The sequence below is a fragment of the Pyrgilauda ruficollis genome, unplaced genomic scaffold (assembly GCF_017590135.1).
Source record: "Pyrgilauda ruficollis isolate IOZ18807 unplaced genomic scaffold, ASM1759013v1 scaffold54, whole genome shotgun sequence".
NCBI lineage: Eukaryota > Metazoa > Chordata > Aves > Passeriformes > Passeridae > Pyrgilauda > Pyrgilauda ruficollis.
In genome coordinates, this window is record NW_024527044.1 from 1165715 (window position 1) to 1187966 (window position 22252).

General features: G+C 42.8%; 1 protein-coding gene across 1 annotated transcript; it reads left to right on the top strand.

Moving 5' to 3' along the window:
• Positions 1 to 3213: 3213 nt before the first annotated feature.
• Positions 3214 to 12640, top strand: LOC121360842 (b(0,+)-type amino acid transporter 1-like). Its single transcript, XM_041480959.1, has 6 exons — positions 3214 to 3957; positions 5532 to 5665; positions 8371 to 8500; positions 10704 to 10828; positions 11255 to 11342; positions 12407 to 12640. The coding sequence occupies exons 1-6, from the start codon at positions 3214 to 3216 to the stop codon at positions 12638 to 12640; spliced, it is 1455 nt and encodes a 484-aa protein (XP_041336893.1).
• The last annotated feature ends 9612 nt before the right edge of the window (positions 12641 to 22252 follow it).

The following is a 22252-nucleotide window of genomic DNA, read 5'->3' on the forward strand; positions in this document are numbered from 1 at the left end:
TCTTATGTCTTGGATGAATTCTCTGAACTTTAGTACCTCTCATCCAACTTGATGTTTGTTGTTTGGTGGGTTTTTTTAATGAAAAAAAAAACCAAAAAGCCTTGATCTCTTCACAAATTTATAAGTATGGTATTGGTGTCTACCTCCAAAGAAAGTTATGGGCAATGGTTTTGGCCACTCCACCCTCAGATTACAGGTTACTTTTAATCCCATCTAGAGATTTGTAACTCTTTTCCAAGCATGGGACAGGGAAACCAAGCCCATAACTGTGTTCCAAATATCACTCCTGGGACCTAAAATTAAATATTGCAAAATATTTGCCCACATGTTTTGCCTAGTTTTTACCACTGACATTGACCTTTACTTTAAATTAGTTTTCTCTAGTCCTCATAGTTACTCCTGAGATAAAAAAACCCATAAAGACATTAAGGACACTGTTCATTCACAGCTCGAATATAGTCTGTTTGTGCTATCTTAATGTTGAAGAAGTAATACTTACGGTGGGCTTTCTTTTCAGCCAAAATGCAAAATACCAAACCCAGATGCGGACTGAGCCATGTTGCATTATTGCTCGGGACCAGTAGATGGCAACCACCCATTGCAGTGTCAAAGGTAAGTGAGAATTGTTCAGGTAGGGAATGTATTAGGTGACAGCTTGAGCAGCAAAGCTCTGCTACTCCACACGAGGAGAAGGCAGAACTTGTATTTTTACTCCTTATTATACCTCTCCCTTTGGGAAAGGAGCAGTGAGTTGCCCTTTTCCCTACTCACTTTTGCAAATTATAATTGTGACAATTCATTTGACTAAACTATCTGCTGCTGCTCCTATCTGTGGCTGCTCTTAACTGCTAATATCAGTCAAAAAAAGAACAAGACAACGGAAAAAAAATCCAAAGCAATCAGACTACCTTAGCTTCCACACAAATAGCCTCAATTTCTTATCGTTATTAATTAGATTCCTTATTACTTTAGGTGGAAGCAGTTAGAACTCAGTAACAATGAATCTGGGATTGGAAATAGACTTCCCTCTAGGAATTGACTGAGGCTATTGACATACCAGGTAATTAATTCTCGTTATATGAGGGGCCTTACAGAATTTTTTTTTTACATGGTCAAGCTGGAAGACATTCTACTTTTTTTTCCCTACAACATTAGATTAAAAGTTATTCATTTCTAGGAGCAAGAACAGTAAAGGTTTGAAAACATTCCTTCCAAGAACCTTGCATTTACACTTCAAACCAGAAGTTCCTTCATTAAAACAGGAGAAGAATTAAGGAAATATATGTATAGCTTTACCAGAAGGATACTTAACTACCTGTAGTCACATGACATTTTCTTTTAGCGTTGATTTAACCATATTTTGTGCCTTTGTTTTCAATAAGGATTGGAATACATAATACATGTATTGATGCACACAGGAGTGTCAGTACTGCAGGAAAAAAACCCAGACCTTTGGACCCCTGAAGGATTCCAGCATTGCCTTACAGTGTCGTTTGCAATTTACAGAAGAATACACTACAAATAGCTAAACCAGACAAGAAGAGCACTGTCACTTAGTAAAAGCAAACCAAAATACTTTGCATTAGTGGGATGCCTCCCTCCAAGTTCTCAACCACTTTGCAAACCATTAACTTGAAATGTGTTAATTTGCACCCTTGCAGTACAACGTGTATGTTTATTCTCAGAACTCACACCTTTGCTGGGAAAGCTTAAAAAACCTACTTGACAGATAAAGTATAAGCTTTCTCTTTTGTTACAGCTACCCCTTGATCAGCTGTGAATTTCTACAAGGGACTCTGAAATTAGGAGAAAACCAGCTGGCATTCATTTCCTAGTGAATACTAGAGAGGTGATATTAGGATTAGCTTCTGAAATCCTTTAGGAAACCCATCAAACTTTTTCATTATTTCCTTAATGATAACATTTATACTCTAAACCCCTCTACTTTTTAATGAGATTTGAGAGCTTTTTTCTTCTTTAGAGAACTTCAAGTCCTTCAACCTGATGATAACATTTGAGCACCTTTATTTGCCTTAGCATGAGAAACTATACGACTTGTATGTGATGTTTTTCTTGTGGACCCACGAGTGTTGTTAAGGGTCCAAGAGTTACCTTGGACTCTTCTTGCAGACAACTGCAAAGCTAGTTAGATATTTTTTTTTTTTTTTGTTCAAAAAGGCAAAGAAAGAGAAGTCTAAATTATTTAGAAGGAATTTTTAGAGAAACAATAGCTCTGTTTATAGTCATGCTTTTTTTAGCTCAAATATTTGAAAAGGACAGATAGTTTTAAAGATTCAAGGTCTGTGGTTGCCATGAAGAGCAGAGAAAGGTCTCACTGTAATAGTCGTATTTATAGCAGAACCTGCCTCAAGGTCTGGAATTTTATGTGTTAGATATCTGAGTAAGGGTCAGGGGTATCTTCAAAAGCTTGTACCATGTTTCTGTCATGTGGGCATTGAAATGTGTGTACAATGAGCTGTGACAAAGTGCTCTGAAGATTGTGGTCCGGTAGGACTGTGCACACCTTATCTACAATGGTAAAAAGGCCCTGGAAAAATGTAATTGTAGCCTTTTCATGCTTCTCCACCTCCACTTCCTAAAATTGAGAAAAGCCCACATTGCCCTTTACTTTGCAGAAAAAGAGTCTCTGGACTGTTTTTAGCAAAACCTTTCTGTTTCTTTGATCAAGACACTGGAAATGTTCCTTGTTGAGCAAAACCTTAGCATGTTGGCCAGCAGACTTGTTTGTTTGATCATGTTACAGTGAAGAATGAAAATATGATTGAGCGGTGAAGCAAGTGCTTGAACATTGACTTTTCAGCAAATAATAAAGTACAGATTTGCATGGGGACTTTGCTTACCTGATCCTTATTTCACATGCTGTCTGAGGCATGATTTAAAGGAGAGATAACCAGGATCACAGTCCAGTAATGTGCTGAGTGATTTTGAGGTGGTGCTGGATACTACCCATTACCATTACTTGCAGTGAGATTCAGGGATAATCAAACCTGGCATAATAAATTACCAAGATAAGATAGATAATGAAAGAATGTGAAATGCAGAAGACAGGTTTGTGCTTCTCAACAGCATTCAGTGTGACTTTTGTAATTATTAACTAAACCTTAAAGCCTGAGGTAGTCCTTATTCAAATGCCTTAATCCTTTTTCAATTCTCTCCTTACAACAACGTCTCCTGTCTCCTCACATTTCCACAATGAGGGAAAGGAAGGCAACAGATCCACTCCATTCATCCACAGATCTGACTGAAGGGAAGGAGAAGTTAAGACTGAAACAAGAGGTCGGCCTGATTAGCGGCGTGTCATTAATTGCAGGTACCATGATAGGCTCGGGGATCTTTATGTCCCCTGAGTGGGTACTGCACCACATGGGGAACCCTGCCAGCAGCCTGCTGATCTGGGCAGCATGTGGTCTCCTGGCCATGTTTGGAGCCTTGTCGTACGCTGAGCTTGGAACAATAATTAAAGAGTCTGGAGGAGAATATATTTACATTTTGAGGATTTTTGGTTCCTTTCCTGCTTTCCTTTTCGCCTACACTTCTGTCATCCTGGTGAGACCAGCTGGTTTGGCAACTGTGTGTCTGAGCTTTGCTGAGTACGCCATTGCGCCATTCTACCCAGGATGCTCGTCTCCGCAGGTTGCCGTCAAATGTACAGCTGCTGCCTGCATCCTGATTTTAACTATCATCAACTGCCTCAACGTGAGGCTGGCAACATCTGTTATGAACATTTTTACAGCTGCCAAACTCTTGGCTTTGTTGGTGATTGTGGTGGGTGGGTTGGTGCTGCTTGCCAAGGGACAAACTCAGAGTTTTCAGAATGGTTTTCAAGGCACCACTGCAGGTATTGGGGCAGTTGGAGTGGCGTTTTACCAGGGGCTCTGGTCCTACGATGGATGGAACAACCTAAATTATGTAACTGAGGAACTGAAGAAGCCTGAGGTGAGTGAGTGAGCAAGCTGGGTTTTACTTACTTTATCCTGCTGTTAATATGTTTGATTCTCTCTGTGATGGTGTCAAGAGTGGTAGTCAAGGGATTTACAGTGAGGGTGGTGAGACACTAACACAAGAGACATTGCGGATGTCCCATTCCCAGACGTGTTCAAAGCCAGCTTGTGTTGGGCTTTGAGCAGCTTAGTGTAGTGGAAGAAACCCCTGCTCATTGCATGGAGGTTTGAACTAGAGAATCTTTAAGGTCTCTTCCAATCCAAACCATCTTGTGTCCTATAAAAGTCCTAAAATCACCCATTGACAGGAAAGAAATTATTAGGCAGCACTTGGATACTTTGGGGATAAAATTTTGTCTTAGTGTTTAGATGATCTCACTGTAGACACCTAGATTTATTCAGAAAAACACTCACTGCTATAATCCATAAAGGATTCTTAACAACATGTATTTTCTTAAAGACTTGATCCATAATCTATGCTTTAGAAAACTACTTTATCTCTCCCTGTTGCATTGAGGAGCAACTTCAGAGCAAGCCAACCCTCACTGGAAAGGGAATCTAACTCTGTGAATGATCCCTGTCTTTAAACATCTATATTGTAGCATTGTGCAGTCCATGCTATAGGCACTGAAGTAGCTCACCTGCATTTCACATCACCTTCTCTGTGCCATATTACCCATTTTCACAGATCAAACTCTGCAGCAGTGCAAGAGTTGCGTGAGTGCAGAGTTTATAGAGTGTGCTTTGTACCAGTGCAGCACACAAGATCCTACAGATCAAATGCAAATATACAGTTAAATATTAACCTAAATGGCAGCAAAGATCGCAGGGCCACTCTCTCCCACAGGATCATGAGCACTGATATTCAGGCCCTTCCAGAGTGGAGACACCACCATTAGGAATTGCTGTATCTTGTCCTGTGTTGAGAATGGGGAATGCAAAAACTGGTATTTCAGTTCTTAGATGCATACAGTTGCCATTTCCCAGTATTTTCAGTTGCATGACACTTTTGATTTTATTGAGTCTTAAAACCATCCTGTGGTGTTCTAAGACACAATCCTGCCACTTAGAAAAATAAATATTTCCTTCCTAGAGCAAATCCTCTTTGAGATTTTGAAATCAACCCCCTATTTTGATTTAAACTGCAGAGTAGTTAAATGTGATACAACACACACTAGAACTTTTACCATGGCAGTGAGGTGTTTATGGGAAGATGCAGCACACCAGGAGACATAGCATACTAATAACAAATAAATCAATATTAAAATAATCAAGAAGTGTGCAAAAGGCATTTTGGGCAGCTACAAATCAAAATCTTTTTGATAAGATTTGGTGGGTTCTTTTTGTTTGAATTATTTTGTTTGGTTGATTGTGGGGTTTTTTAGGCTAACTTTGGAACTGTACAAGACTGGTGTGAAAGCTGCCATGTGAATCTGAATCTACGTCTTGTTCTGAGAAAAGGTTTAGGGAGTGGAAGAATTTGAATGAGAGACGTGGGTGGCAGCAAAACCAAACCGAACAAAAAAAAGCACAGTGCTGCACCTAACACTGCTGTCATCCCTTTTCCAGGTGACCCTTCCCAGAGCTCTGATGATTGCCATTCCTTTGGTTACGTGCCTGTATTTGCTGGTGAACGTGAGCTACTTGGCAGCCATGACTCCCTCTGAGCTGCTGTCTTCAGGAGCTGTGGCTGTCACCTGGGGGTGAGCTCTGCGTGGGACAGCATGGGCAATGCAGCTCTGAGAAACACTAGTTCTCTCCTGAGTTTCAGGAGATTTAAATGTTATTCCCAGAGGGAATGGCAGCACTGCATTGGTCAGGCCAGGAGGACCTGTCAGGCAGAGGACTGAAGCACATTGCTGTCTGAGAGAGCTGGGACTGTTCAGCCTGGAGGAGAGAAAGCACTTTCCAGTGCCTAAAGGGTCTACAAGAGAGCTGGAAAGGAGGTTTTTACAAGGGCATGTAGAAGTAGGACAAGCAGGAATGGCTTCAAATTGAGAGTAGGTTTAGATTAGACATAAAAAAAAAAAATATTTATTTCTTCTAAATAAGGGGGTGGTGGGGCACTGGCACAGGTTGCCTAGAGAAGCTGTGGATACCCCATCCCTGGAGACATTCAAGGTCAGGTTGGAGAGGGCTTTGAGCAACCTGGTCTAGTGGAAGGTGTCCCTGCCCATGGCAGGGGCTTGGAAGAGGATGATCTTCAAGGTCCTTTCCAAACTGTTCTATGATTCTATAATTCTGTGGTTCTATGAGGCCAAGGCTGACCAGCTTCATCTGGCTCCAAGGTGAATCTAGGCTGCCAAGATGGCACCTTCCTTACTCCCCATTCCCTTTGTTTACACTGGGAACCTGTAACTCTCCCAACTCATGTTTTACCTCATGGAAAGTGTCCATAAAGGAGAGGAGAAGGTGACACCAGGAGCATCTCCCCACAGGCACTGGGAATGCAGCGAGGGTACATATCCAGACTTGGGGACTGAGAAATTACTCACATTTTAGATATTTCCAGGGAAATGAAGAAGGCAATGTGCTGCTCTGCTAATGCAGAGGCAGTGGGTTGGGAGTGAGATAGGCATCAACTTGCTGAATCCTGTCTACTTGGCACCTGGAATTTAGAGGAGACCAGAGTCTTTTGTCTCAGTTTCTCCATCTGTGGGGAAATGGAAAATGTCATTGATCTCAAAAACGCCTTTAAGAGCTGTTATACACAAGTTGGCTAGCCTTTGGTAACTGTAACTTCAATTGGCTTGTGTTTTTCCAGAGCTGCACAGAAACAAATTCTACTTTTCATCAACCTGAAGTATTTGGTGACATTAAACAGTTTCTGTACAAGACAAGGAATTTAGGAAGAGAAGGAAGGGACCATTGTGAGAGGTATAGACACCATCAATGATCTTCCACCAGAACATCCAGCCTTAGTCTAAACATTTCCAAAGACACAGAATCCCTGATAGCCCTAAATGAGTTGTCTGGCAGAAATGATGGCATGGTACACAGATTATGTACTGCTCTTCCTAAAAAGTCAGCAGCAGCTTTGCTTCTTTGTGCATTTCACAAGATCTCCCATTTGAAGATCTGACTGAGCTCTTGCTGGATGTGTTCTCTAATAGCCTTTCACATCATTATGAGTAGGAGCTTTTAAAGGTCTAGTGCTTTGTTTGAGCATGTCACAAAGCCTCACTAAGCTGCAGTGTCACGAACTTTCCCTGCACTTCCTTTCCCATCATTCTTAATTAACAAGTTATTTGTGAGCTTCCTCCTTTGTAACACATCTCCTTTTCCTGCCTGATTAACCTTTTCACCCAAGAGTGCGATTCAGGAAGAAATATTGAACTAGTGACATGAGAACTGGGCACTCAAAGGCCCAGGTAGGGAGCCAGTCTGAGGAGGAGGTGAAGTTTATGGCTCACAAGCAAGACATGCAGCTATTCAGGCCATTAAGAAAGAATGGGAGGAGTATAAAGAAGCCAGAGGAGGACTTGTCACATTTAAATGCATTTATTCCCTATATAAGAGGAAAACTGCCAGAAAGAAACATTGTTCAGTGGTGACAGGTGCAGCCACAAAAGGAGCTCAGGAAACTCTTCCTAGCATTTCTTTGATGACAGTGATTTAACAGCAACTACAGACTTCAGTTTGTTTGTAAATAAAGTGATCTAAAAAAAACATTTGAGTTTTGGATTTTTGCCAGTTAGATAAACAGTGTTTGTGTATGTGATAATTACCCCAAACACCAGCATTTATTACTCAGTTAATACTCTTAATGCTGCTTCATTCCAGAAGACAGTCTTCACTTTTAGGTGAGAAAACTATCATTCCTTCCAAATGTTTACCTTGAACTGTGTAACTCTGCTACTTCTTCTGTTAAGTAGAAAGTGAAACAGAAGTGTCTGAACATGTTGTAGAACCAAACATCTGGAATTCAAACAATTTTTTTGGCTTAAGTCACAGAAGAGCAGTAATAGGTGTATGTGGGATTAAAGGGTTAAAATCCATATTCAGCAAGAGGTTGTAATGCAGAATATTTCTTCCAGTGTGATGGGAACAGTTTCTCTGGATTTCCAAGCTAATATTATTGGTTGTGATAGCAGTATCTTCAGGTGTTTTGCCACAGCATCAGTACACAAAAAAGGTGGTTTTGCCTGTTGTGACCTCTTTGTACACCACTGCAGTGTGGACAGAATATATATATATATATAGCAGGAAGAAAAGCTGTCAGACAAGATAAATTTTCTAGTCACTAAATATTATGGGAATTGCAAGACTTTAAATATTTAGAAAGACTTCAGAAAAAGATTCTGTATAATACAGAAATAATGGAGGTATGTAACCTGTCTGGTTCTACAGTGAGTATTCAGTACATCTTCGAACTGCATCTTATGCTGTGGACTCTTTCCCACCTCAGGGACAAAGTGCTGGGCAGCTGGGCATGGCTCATCTCCCTGTCGGTGGCCCTGTCTACGTTTGGTTCGTCGAACGGGACGTTCTTCAGTGGAGGCCGCGTGTGCTACATTGCTGCCAGGGAGGGCCATATGGTAAGCACAAAGAAAGGGGCCTGGCTTGCTTTGAACATCTTCACCTTCTTGTGACACTAAAGCAGAGAGGAAAACACTGTGTATGTTCAACTGGCAGAGTGATAGCTCTTCAAGGGGTTTCCTTGCTCATTAATCCCCATCTCTTTCAAGTGCAAGGTGTATGTTGTCTCTGGGCTTTCTTCTTCAATCAGGTGCTTTCAAAAAGATAACATATTCACATCTAGCCTGAATTCTAAGAACAGCTTTGAAATGAACCACTCAAATATTGCTGCATTGGAGCACCAGGCACAGGCTGTGGGGTGACCTAGTCAACACACCTACCAGGAAAGGAGAGCCTGGCCATGCTTGTGTGCTGTGAGGCACCTTTGCTCACACTGGGAAGGTAGCCCAGCACCAGCCAGCTGCCTTTGCAGCTCTTTTACTGACTACACAGGTTGGTCTCTGGCGTGATCCAGCCTTCACATGGGTAGTCCAGTTTAGATGCAGCATAGGATATCTCTGCTCTTCAAGCTTCATAGCAATTACAAGGTGACACCAAGCCTTACATCTCTCCTAGCTTGGGTTTATCATTGGTTTTGTTAGGTGGGCCAAATCTGGTAACCCAGTGGAGGTCAGGCTGCTGCAGCTCCCTCCTCTCTGGTCCAACCAATAAGTCCATCATCTATTCCCAGTAGCCACAGACACACAAACACAAGTATGAAACATGTTTATGTAAACACATACCTGTATAGCTGTGTATATACATACAGAGCCAGCAGGGAACAGAGAGCTGCACATACAGACATACCTGGGGCTCACACAAACACCAGCACTAACAACACCGAGGGCCTTTCATTCACTCTCTGGCTGATCAGGGGTCTATTAGTGAGAAATACATACAAAACATATATACAGTGTGGGTCCCTCCAGCAGCTGGGCTCAGATACTCAGCCCCTGGATCCCAGTCTCCCCAGTTGCTGGTATCTGGACAAACAAGCCCCCAAGGTTGCTGCCACATCCCAGCTGCTGATACAGACCCCCTCACTCAAAGGTACACCTCCACACACACTTAACCACACTGCTCCACAAAGAGGAGCAAAAAGGCTGACTGCATTTGTCCTCTGTTTTGAGCAGGCCTCTTGTGTTCCTCCTGAATCTCTCTGCTTGTTTTGGTCCTTCCCACCCACAACATCTGGATTTCTGTTCCTCAGGTGTGAAGGCACTGAAATAAGTTGCACAGAGAGGTTGTGGATGCCCAGTCCCTAGAAGTTTGAGGCCAGGCTTGATGGGGCTCTGAGCAGCCTGGTCTAGTGAAATGTATCCCTGCCTACAGCAGGATGTTGGAACTAGATGATCTTTAAGGTCCCTTCCAACCCAAATCTTTCTATGAATCTATGATTGCACACCAGCTCCACTCCTGGTTCGTAGCAGGGAATCTTTTATGCATATGAATGACCAGGTTGGTGGAGATGACTGGGCTGGTGGTTGCTAGTTTTGGTGGTTCTTGAGTTCGGTGGTTACTGGTTCCTCAACTTCTCTCTCTGAGGATAGTGCCTGCTCTATCATGGCAAGCTCTGTGCTGAGAAGTGCACAGATGGTCTGAATTTGACCATACCAGACTGTGAGCTAAATGTCATTTATGACATTTCTCAAACACTCATCTCTAGCAAAGGCCTTTGCATGATATTTTGGTTGGGAATTAAAAATAAAATAAAAAAATTTTAAAAGGAGCCTTTCTCATTAAACTTTCCCAATGAAACAAACAATAAGAGGCTACTAATCCTGTAACAAATCCTGGTGTAATTTGTATTTACATAAATGTTTCAGGAGTAGTCCTTGTTTCATTTTCCAGTCATCCCAAGAGAAGTCAAGTCCCAGAGAGATGTTACAGAGGGCAGAAGAGTGGGCCCACGGCAAAAGGTCCTGATGGTGGTCAGGAAAGCTCTAATTTGACTCATTGTGTCACATCAGTAGTTTGAAAACCTCATTTTGCCTGCTCAAACTGAGTATATTTGATATGAAACCAGTGAGACACAATAAAAATACCTTTGAAGGAGTTTTCTGTATTTACACTCCTTGGTGTTGGTCTGATTTTATATAATGCTTATTTGCTGATTATGAATGGCTCTGGCTGTAGGCAAAGCTCCCACCAGCAGCTGGGGGGGATGAGTAAGGACCTCTGAGTTCATGAAATGATGATGCAGGGCTTTGCTTTGTTTTTCAGCCAGACATTCTGTCCATGGCTCACGTGCGACGCCTCACGCCCTCCCCTGCTCTACTGTTTACATCTGCCATGTCTTTAATAATGATAATATCAGGAAGCTTCACCAGCATCGTCAACTTTTTCAGGTGTGTGTGTTAGGGTTTCTGTTTGCATCCCCTGTGCTCCTGGGGTTTACACTGTTTATAAGTATTTCCTTGCATTATTTTTTTGAGCCTGGGGTATTGCTTTCTAACCAATACTGGAGAGAGGAGGAGGGAAGAAAGAAAAGAAAGAGATTAGGTACCAGCACCTTTGCAATGCATGAGTGCTCCTGTCACTAGAGACCTAACTGAATGTGATTCATCCCCACTGAATCAGTAATGTTCAGATAATTCTAAAGTTCTCATTGTTTCTACTAGAAAGGAAATTAATGGAAGAACTACTAAATTTGTATCAATATTCACCTTTTTAATTGGAGATATGAACATCTGGGATCTGCAAGGCAGGACTGACATTCCTGGATGATCTCACCCCAAGTTTAATGCTGTCTAATTTTTTTTCTTTTCTTCAAGTTTTATGGCATGGCTTTTCTATGGAATGACTATTTCTGGGCTCCTGTATTTAAAAATCAAGAAACCAGAACTGCCAAGATCTTACAAGGTAAAGTAATAACATTAAACCCTCAAATATTTTCCTATATTGTTCAAATGACTATGAGAACATTTAGAGAATAGAGGGAGCACTGGTGGCTTACAGATTCAATGTGGTTGTCCTTCCTTTTTTAATTTCAAGTTTTGTGTCAGTAAGGCCAACAAGGGATGGACAGTGTTAACATACAGGCATAAGTCAAGGTTGAATTCTCTGTCTTGATAAGCTAATAATGCCCTGCCTTCTCACTATGAAAATATGTCTACCATATGCTTTCTTTCTAAAATATTTAAGTGGTAAAAGAAGGATGATTCTGATCAACATTGTAATCACCTGTTTATGCTCACAGACTTTGGGCAAACTCCTTGGAGGCTAGCCCAGGTGTAAGAACCTTGCAGAGAGAAAAATAACTTAGGTGGAGTGCCCCAGATTCTTTGGGATAACACAGGGACAGGTTTGTTCCCCACAAAACAGATACAAGGAGGGAAATCAAGAGTTATGTGTTCTTCCCCTGATGCCATGAGTGAGCTGATCTTCAGTGCTTCCTCAGTGACTGAGGATTATTAATGAATGCACAAGCCACTCTTCTTTTTTGAAAGGGTGGCTTCAAATTGAAATTTAAATGCTTTCTGACCAGGCTTACAGAAACTGCTTCTGAGATTGCCTTTCCACCTGTCTGGCAACACATGGACAAAACTTCTTGTGCAAGAGTGCTAAGACACAGTTGATTTGAAAACAATTGCTCTGTGTTTTGTCTACAGCTTGGCTTTTAGATGCAAGGTAGTAGGGAGTACAAGAACAGACCTGGCACTAAACCCAGTAGTTTGCATCTTCAGGTCTAGGAAAGACCAGGGGTTAAGGTGTGATATGGTGGCGTAGCTCTTGCAGGGGTGCTCAGCCTTGGGGTGGGGGTAGGCTGGGAAACAGATGTCTGGATTAATTGGTATTTCTAGGTAATACCTCAAGTTGCAGAAAGGTTTAATCTAAAATCCTTCTGCAGAAGGGTTCCAGGGTTGTCCAGACACACAGAGGCCCAGAATTACATGAGTCTTTATGCTGATGTTTTGCTTTCACAGGTCCCAATTATCATCCCCATAATTGTGCTGATGGCAGCTGTGTACCTGGTGTTAGCTCCCATCATTGATCAACCCCAAATAGAGATCCTCTACATCGTCCTGTTCATTTTCAGTGGCATCATTTTTTATTTCCCACTGGTTCACTTTAAGTACCACCCTCGCTTCTTACAGAGAGTCACTTTACACCTCCAGTTGTTGCTGGAAGTTGCTCCAACTACCAGGGATGCAAACTGAGATAACATCCTTCTGGTGGCTGCCTGCACCTCATGGTTTATCCCACCACCTTGGTTTTCAAGGCTCAGAAAATATTCTTCTGTAAAGAGCAATGAGTAGAATGTGAATGACACTAAGTGTCCAGGTGAGATGGACTACAGCTATGACTCCCCATGTTTCCCTAAAATTCTGGGGACATGTTTTTCTCCTTTTCAGCTTTGCCTTGGCATTACATATAGATTCCAAAGGAATATGTGCTTTTGTATTTTTCATCCCCAAAAGGGCTGTTTCTTAGGATCTTATCTCCTATTTCAAGATAAAATGCAGCACAAGATAGACAATGAAATATTATTCATATAGCAGACTGAGTTCCATAGCCATTCCTGGCAATGCCTTTAATTATTTACACCTTGTTCTACCCACTGTGACTGCAGAGCTTCTCAAATCAATAAAGCAAGGGCTCACCATGGCCACAAGAAATAAACCCTTTTTCACTCAGGTATTCACCCTGGAAGATTATGCTTCTTCCAGTTCCAGGTGCACAGTCACAACAGTCCTTTCTCTGTCTCAGAAACCATCCCACATCTCCCACAGAAAACCCTCTGACATGAGACAAGAAGTGCTTTAAAGCTCTGTAAGTTCACTCAGTTGAGAATGCACTTGTCATCTGGGATCCATCCATTCATGATGAGGACACAAGCAGCATCACTCAAGTACCAACATTCACCCATGTGCTTCCTCTGATCCCCCTGAAGAAAAAAAAAAAACAAACTTATTTTGTGACAAAGTGAGGGAAAAAAAAAATCAAAAAACCGTAGAGCATATGTACCAGCAAGATACTCTGACTAGGAATTAAAGAAACCACATACTGGGCTACATTAGGAGAAGTGTGGCCAGCAGAGCAAGGAAGCAGTGTGTCTCTTTGGACTCAACCCCTGAAATCATGTATTTAGTGTTGGGCCCTGCTGTTCAAGGTGGAGTTGTGAAGACCACCTCAGCCCTTCTTTATAATGGCAGCTCAGAGCAGTGGTCACAAGCTGTGGCTTGAGACGTTCAGGCTGGGAACTGTGCCCCATGAGGGCAGTGCAGCGTTGGAGCAGTGTGCAGAAAGGTGGTGAGATCTCAGTTCCCTTGCATTTTCTACCACAGCCTTTTCCACCAATTTCTGTGATTCTAAAGGAACAGCACAAAAGTCACAGGCTGTGCTCCCACCCACACCTAACACACTGAAGTCACTGTTGTTTCCCATTATCCTGAGGCACAGCTGGTTTTTTCCAGCTCTTGGGGAAGGAGAGGTATTATAAGCTGTTTTCTTCACATTTTTCCAGATGGTTCCAGAATGATACCTGTCATAGACTAAAAAGGTCTAGGAGTTAGTTCCTAAAATGCCTTGTTAAAGTACTGAAAGTTAACTTTCTGTCAGCATTCTTCTATAGAACCTGCTACAATCCTGCTGCCTTTTACCTAACCTGCTACCATCCTTGAACACAGGTTACTTGATCCTCCAGGCCTCTTCCAGCCCATCTCAGAGTTGTGTATCTGATTACAATCTCATTCTACAATGTCACCCCTCCTGCTCCTCTGAGTGGTGATATCAGCAGCTACAGGGATGCACCAAGGGTCTTTTTCCAAGGATTAGGTATGGATAGGCCAGATGCCACTCATCCAAATCCTTAGCTTAAACAGTGTTTAGGAGGATTTCCTTCCACTGATTTTTACTGGAGTTGCCAACAAAGGCCAATGAGGGAACAATTTTCCCTCCTGAATCCCTTGACAATATAAAATTCTTGGGCTGCATCTCTTAAAGGAGGGGATGTTCTTAAAAGGACTGATGAGGTCAGGAGCTCTAGGTTGCCTTCCCCCCGACTGCCCCAGGCTCTTCATCTGATGTCAGGAAAACTTCTTAAAGGAGCTGCATCTCAGCTACTTACCTAAAAATTAGAATAATACAATTTCTCTGATTATAATTTTTTGGAAACAATCTTTTTCCTACCTATTTATGAAGCCTATCACACAGGGCTGTGCACTGATAAAGAACATGAAAAGACTTAGCACTTTGAATAAATAGTTTTTATATGTTATTGGTTTGTGTATGGATATAGGGGAACTGGAAAGCTGCAATTATCATACTCTGCACCAATCTCATTTTCTATAGATATTATTGTAAAAAGATGTTCTTTTTTATTTATGTTGCCTCGGATTTGCAGGTGTTTATAATGCCAAAACAAGATGCTGAAAGCTCAGAGAATTGAAAGATAATTACAATAAAATGGGCATTACAATGAAGTGAGTTAATGTGTCTGTTTCTGTTTTTCATCCAAGAAAAACAATTCCATAGAAATTTTACTGCATGATCATAAACAATCAGCATCAGGCTTATCTCTCCTTGGTCAGAAGGTTTAACAACATGCGTGGGTGTTTATATGTGCGCACACTCATTTTTCAAAATGATTGCTTATCTATTCAGCCCCAGGATATGTAAATTGGAATCACTTTTTCCTTCATGAGACATTTACAATAGAAGTGCCAGGAAGAGGCAACACATCCTTACCACTTATTCCTGCAGCACAGTGACAATGTGACAGTGGACTGAGCTCTGCACCTGCAGCTCGTACCAGTTATCCTACAAGAGCTTATTGGTCCTGTCTGTTTCCAAAGCTCCAGATCCCTGTGACCTGTGCTTAGACCCTTTCTTCACGGGCTCAGAGGAAAAATGGACTATCAGCATTGACCTCAAGATAATCATAAGATCTCTACTTCACCTCTAGACCCTGAGTATAATTGAGTTCCATCCTTCAGCTGGCAAACTGCAACAACCTGTTGGGAGCTTTACTTTGGTGCACAAAGCTGAATGTATTCTGGGCTTTTTCCTGACTTCCTCAGAAGCATCAGAGATGGACTACACCTAGGGACAGTAAAGGACAGTACAGTGTGTGAGAGAGCACAGAAAATCCTCCTTTGGTGATTTTCTAGTCAGGCATGCTCATATGCCCAAGTTCAAGTGATTGCCATAATTCATGGTTGAGCACAAATTTCCATTTTGGTGGGACAGAGCAGAATTCAAGATAACTTTAATTTTTCTCTGTTCAAGAAATACAGTTCACCCACTTGGACTGAGTGGGTTTATCTGAACAGTTCTCAGCCAGTGCAGAAGATTTGGTGTTTAGTCTCTCCTGCTCTTTGCTGGGAGATAGGAAATAAAAAAGACCTCATTGTACTCTCTCAGCAGTGTTAAGTTGCTCTCCAGGTCATCACACTTCGGGGATGAAATAAATACAGTCAGCTCTGGGAATCACAGACCATTCCAGTGTGGATTGGAACTGGACAAGAGACTCTGGAGGTCTCTTGTCCAGCTTCCTTCTTGAAGCAGGATTATCATGTAAGGTCGTTTACCTGTGCCTCTGTCTCTTCATGTTTTGGAAAACACTGAGGATGGAGCCCACCATCTATCTGCACTCTGGATAAAGAAATTTTGCTGAAGTTCAGTCTGAACATCTCAAGCTGCACCTTGTGGCTGTTGCCCTTCTCTGTATCATCTTCCACTGCCAAAGTGGTTGGTTCTATCCTTTTTGTAACTCTCTTTTGTGGAGCTGTAGGTTGCTGTTATGTTGCCTCTTTCTTTTTGCCAGACTCAACAAGCCCAACTCAAGAAGGTTTTCATGTAGGCAAAGTGCTCTGGACCTCTGACTTGGGAGCTTTTTGCTGAACTCTCTCCAGTTCCTCTGTTTTCCTTTTGAACTGGGAAGGGGTCAGAAAATTGAATGCAACATTACAAGTGTGCCTTCACAGGTGTCAAGTCTACAGAGACACTGACATCCCTTGTTCTGCTTAGGTGTCTTTCCTAATGCAGGCCACTATGTGTAACCCTTTCAGTCAGTTACTTCCGAGAGCTTCAGCTGACTTAGTTGAAGGCAATGGAAAACCCTTACTTTGTACAGTTGGTGCTTTTATTAGAAACTTTGTCTAGGCTGTGATAAATCCAGCGTCAGGATGACTCAGTCTAGCAGTGCAAGGGGATCTACATCTTGCACTTTACCATTTATTGATTAGTTAGTTGGATACTGTCAGGGTATTTATGTATGTGACTCATTCCTCATGAAGGAGTGCTTTTGCTAAAAAAGGATGCACACCCACAGTCATACAATAAATGGGTGGTCTTAGGTTTGTGAACTAGCAGTGAGATTAATGGCTAGTGAAATAGCCCATCTGTTTTTAGAATCAAGCTACCGTGTCATGTTTGTCCTCAGAGACAGTGAACCCTATGGCTTGAGTGTCTGGCAGATCATCTTTTCCTTCTAAAGCTTGGTCATCAGTTGTTATTGTTTAATTTAATGGACTATGCCCTGGTTTCCATGCAGTGACATGAAAGGCAACGGGAGCTTGAGAACAGGGAAAATGAGAAGTAGCTTGAAAGAGAATTACCGTACATACAAGTCTTGGCTTGTCTGTCTGAATTACCTATGTAAAATCCAGACGTGGACAACACCCAAACAGCAAAGACATGTGCCCAGAATTTTTGAAATGACAGAATAATTTATTTTTTTTTTCTGCTTAGCAGTAATTGTACATTTCTGTTTGTACATTCTGGGCCTGTTCTTCAGTTCACAATCTGTTTTTCCCACAGCATAACTGTGTCAGTAACAAATTAGAGCAATGGTTCAGTCTTTTTTCATTGCTCAGTCTGTGGTTGCCAAACGTCATCAACAGGTCATGATTCCTTTGAAGAGAGGGCACCAGAATGCACACAGATTTCCAGCAGAAGCTACAGACCCTGGCACAAGGAGCACCACCAGTTCCTGAATTAGGAATCCAGAGCTGTCCCCAGGATCTCTCAGGGTATTGGATCTGCTGTCCTTCTCCCTTTGCTGTGGCCTTACTCCAGGGCTCTCAGTGCTCAGTTTTCCACTCACATCCGACCCTGTTTAAAATTGGGTTAATGAGACTTCAGCCTGTCTGAGCTGTTACAAATTTTAGTTCATTCACATTTGTAAATAAAAGGAAATAATCTCATCTTGCTGAAGAGGAAGCAGGAGGATCAGATGATGCCAATAATCTTCTTTCTTCCTAGGCCAAGTAGTCCCTCTTACCTATACTTTTACGATCTGTATTAAGTGTGCAGCGGCTGCAGGAAATACGGAGGGTTTCATTCTGGCTAAAGGGCCACTCTGTGAGCTGTAAGCCACCAGCTGAGCCACCCTTTTGGTGTCCCTGGATGGCTCCCAGTCCCCTGGGGCCATGTGGGCACTCTGAAGGCAGGAGCAACGCCTCATGCCCAGCAAGAAAGTACAGAGGGGTATGGATGTATTTGAGCACACCCAGGTGATGCTGCAAACTGTCCCAAGTATCAGGGCCCCTGAGATCCCCAAAACACAGCAGAGCTGTGTCCTTTGGAGCAAGACAAAAAGCTTGGACCAGATCCTGCTGCAGGTTCCTACCAGGATTCTCATGTACCAGGCACAAGCATGAGCAGGGGTAAAGAAGCATATGGTGACTTTCATCCCCTTGGAGCTGCCTGGACTCCCTGCCACTGTGAAAGCAGGAATGGTCCTTAAAAATCCCTTGAAAGTCCCCTGCAGTCTTCATCAGCTTCCCAAAGGGTCCTGTCATGCCATGACCCCTTGGATCAAGCTTTCCTGCTCCTCCTGCCCTGAGGGCTGTGCTGCCAACCTGCCCAGCAACCCCCTTGCCTGTTTTTCCACTCTCATTTAGTTTGCTTTCTGCTAAAAGTAGCATTCGTCACATTTACAATGCAAAATACCCCTCAAACAGCACCAAAATACTTTACTTAGGAGTCTTGAATATGGGCAAAGGACAGGGATTGGGAATAGACATTGGCACAGATGGAAATGATGCGGAAGCCATTGCACTCATTTTGGGCTGAAACCTCAGCTTAATGTTGGCTTCCTTAAAATCACAGAATCATTTAGGTAGGAAAAGACCTGTACAACCATTGATCATCGAATCCAACCATTAACACAGCATGGCCAAGCCACCATTAAACCATGTCCCTAACAATACAGCACCCACCAGAGCCCCCTGCTGAACAGCACTGGGGACACTTGGGCTGCAGCAACTGCCCTGGGACAGGGGATTCTCCCAGGGCCATGGCTTTTTTTCTTGAAGCAGTAGTGATTAGAAAGGAAGGCAGCTTTCAGGCTGAAATCAGGATGAGTCCTTGTGAAGTCAGGCAAATACAGGAAAACTGAATTATTCATCACTGTATTCAAAACATATCTATCACCCTGCCATTTTGGAAATCCAGGTTAAATGCTTTTGTGCTGGAGTTGGATACCCCTAGAGGTACTTTTATAGGTGCATTTTAGGAGCCTGGCTCTTTGTCTTGTCTTGAGATCAAAGCTGTTTGGGAAGCAGGAGCTGCCTCCTGGAGCAGGCAGGACCTTGCCCTGCTGAGCTCAGGGCTTGCTGGAAACCCACAGAATAAAATGCAATGCTCAAGTTGTATAACTGAGCACAAAGTGAAAATGACTTTTTCATTATTCAAGGTGAGTGCAGACAGATAAACACAGGGGATAATGGGGAAGGGTTAATTACATGTATTTTTTTTTCCGGCAGATGGAATATGGGTGGAAGAATGTTACAATTTATTTAAGATGTGTTAGTTCCTAACACAAAGAAGCTGTAGCTGTGAGTTAGGACCTGCATTTTGCTGAACATATGCAGAAGCCCCCTCAAAAATTAAACCATTTGCCAGAGACTATCTCAACATAACTCTGCTATACAATGCCTGAACTGTGCAGAAGAAGCACATTCATGTTTTCAATAAATGAAGTAATAACAAATTGGAACCCAAATTACTGTGCAGTTGAATGGGCTTGGCAAAGTGTGACCCATGGAAATGCTTTGTGGAACAGTGCTCCCTCCAGGAGTGTTTTCTTAGAAGAGATGGCACTGGCAAACAAACTCAGTTTTCCTTTTCCAGCATTCCCTCAGGTAGGACAGCAGGGGAGCACATTCCTCCTGAGGCAGAAGAAAAACAGAGCTATCATTCCACCAGCCGGGCTTGTCCACAAGGATCTATCTCCTTGCCCTGCATCCTCTGTAGGGAATACCTGGATTCATGTTCCTGATGTGTCAGCTGCCACAGAGATGTTTTCTATGGCTTTAAGCAGAAATGAAGATATCTAGCCCATACCATAAGTCTTGTAAAGGAAAGAATACATATAAAGCACTATACCTGCTCTAGCTTGCAAGAGGTTCTAGAAAATAAAGTTCAGAAGGGCAAAAACTTTGGCTGATGGCTCTGACAATGTCCCAGGCAGATGTAGTCAGTCACAAATGGCATCAGCAATAGCTAATTAATTCCTAAAAGCACTTTGAATATTAGCAGGTCGCTTCAACAATTGTCTCTTTGTTACTACACAGAGAAACAATTTCTCCAGAGTTATTTTAGGTTCCACTATCTGGCTTTTCTCAAGCCCGTGTCCTGGGATCCATGTTGCCCCTGAAATAATGACCATCCTTTCCAAGAGAGGATCCACACTGTCCACAACACTATTTTAGCATTTTGTGGGGGTGGCTTTGGCTTAAACTGGTTGGGGGCTGTAAGGGAGAACCAGGCACAGCCACCAGTAAAGCAAGAAAATCAACCTGATATAAAACCTGCATCATTAAGCACAAAGCCTTAAAATCGCCCCACCCCCCACTGTCGCAGAAGTGCCATACTGGGGGCAGACGTGGCCAAGCTGCCCCTCACTTCCTGCTGAGGTTCTCCCAAAGCCCAGTGCAAGACACACAGGTCTCTCTGAACTCCTTCCCCCAAGTGAATTTCACCCCATGTCACATCCCAGCCAGATCCAGCTCTTGTCTCTCACAGGCTAGGTGGGTCACCGGGAGCTTTCAAACAATCTGATACACCTCCAGAGATAATGGACAAAAAATGGGATCCATATGTGTCCTCCAGCAAAAGGCCTTGCTTTTGGAAGGAATTTCCCCAGGTCTTTCCCCAGATTTTGCTCTCAGGGTTTCTTTCATATAATGTACAGCAGCTTCCCTCCAGCTGCCAGCCACCAGCATTGGCTCCCAAGGTGACAGCATGGTCAAAATTTTGCCTGCTCCTTTCCATTGCCACAGTCTGCTGCTTGCCCATCCCCTACATGCAGGGAGTGGAGCACCCTGAGCTCTCCTGAACACCCCACACCACTTCAGAATGCCAGCCACATCCTGGGATGCATCCAAAGCTGAGTGGACAGCAGGCCCAGGGAGGGGATTCTGCCCCTTTGCTCTGCTCTGGTGAAACCTCACCCACACTCCTGCATCCAGCTCTGGGGTCTCCAGCACAGGAAGGCAAACAACCTGTTGGAGTGAGGCCAGAAGAGGCCACAAAAATAATCAGAGGGCTCAAACACCTCTTCAGGCTGAGAGAGTTGGGGTTGTTCAGCCGGGAGAAGAGAAGGTTCCAGGGAGATCTTATAGCAACCTCCAGTACCTGAAAGGTTCTGCAAGATGAGGACAAACTTTTTAGTAGGGTCTTGTTGCAATGAGATAAGAGGCAATGGTTTTAAACTGAAAGAGGATCAATTCAGCTATGAGGAAGAAAGCTTTTACAAGAAGGTGTTGAGAAACACTGGCATGGGTTGCCCAGAGAGATGGTGGGTGCCCTATCCCTGGAAACGTTCAAGGTCAAGGTGAACAGCGACAGCTGCTCTGAGCAGCCTGATCTAGTTGAAGGTGTCCCTGCTCATGGCAGGAGGGTTGGACTAGATGGCTTTTAAAGGTTTCTTTCCAGTCCAAACTGCTCTGATTCTGATTCTGATTCTGATTCTTCCTTTGGAGTCCCCAGCACACAGCCTGCATTTCATAAAGGAAACAGGGCACTGAGTCCTGCTGTATTGACATGAAACAAAGCTTAAAGCTCACAGTGAGCAGACAGTGGAGCCAAGAATGGAGCCTGGGCTCCTTAAAGCCTCCCTGCACCAGAAATGATGATGAAACATTTATTGATTGCAATGAAGCATTGCTGCACTGAGAGAGCTGAGGCAGGAGTCCATATGGCTCAGTGTTTCAAATCCTTTGCCTCGATATTTTTCCAGCTACAAAAATGTATGTTTTTTTTTCCTCTCAGGCAGACATTTGGCAGCAGAGTTAAGTGAACTCTAAGGGTTGTTATAACTTATCTTTGGGAGCCCAGTGATGCATGAGAAAGAGCTCTGTCTTCACAAACTCCTAAAAGCACATATGACTACTGCACACTGCTTTTCCATTGAGACTTACAGACAACTTCCAGCAGGATCACGGATTAGGTTGTGGGCAGCCTAACATCACTGCTGTGTCATCTTGTCTGTTTATTTGGTGAATTCTGATTTTCATAATTAATGCAGTAGAGAAATTCAACAGCGAATTCACTTGGGGGAAGGAAATATGTCTGGGACTCCAAGGTTGAGGAATTTTAAACAAACTCTCTTTCAATAAAAGCAACCCATTAAGAGCATCTTGATTACATATTTGAATATTTCAAATTAAAATGCTAGTTAAAAAAAGTAAATAAAATATGCTTCAGTTCTGCAAATTAAATTTGGTCTCAGTTAAAGTCCATTGAGAGATACCCCCAGGGTGAATTTTTCCTACATCTCATTTCTGCCCTGGGGTGTTTTCATAGCAGTCTGAGTCATCCAA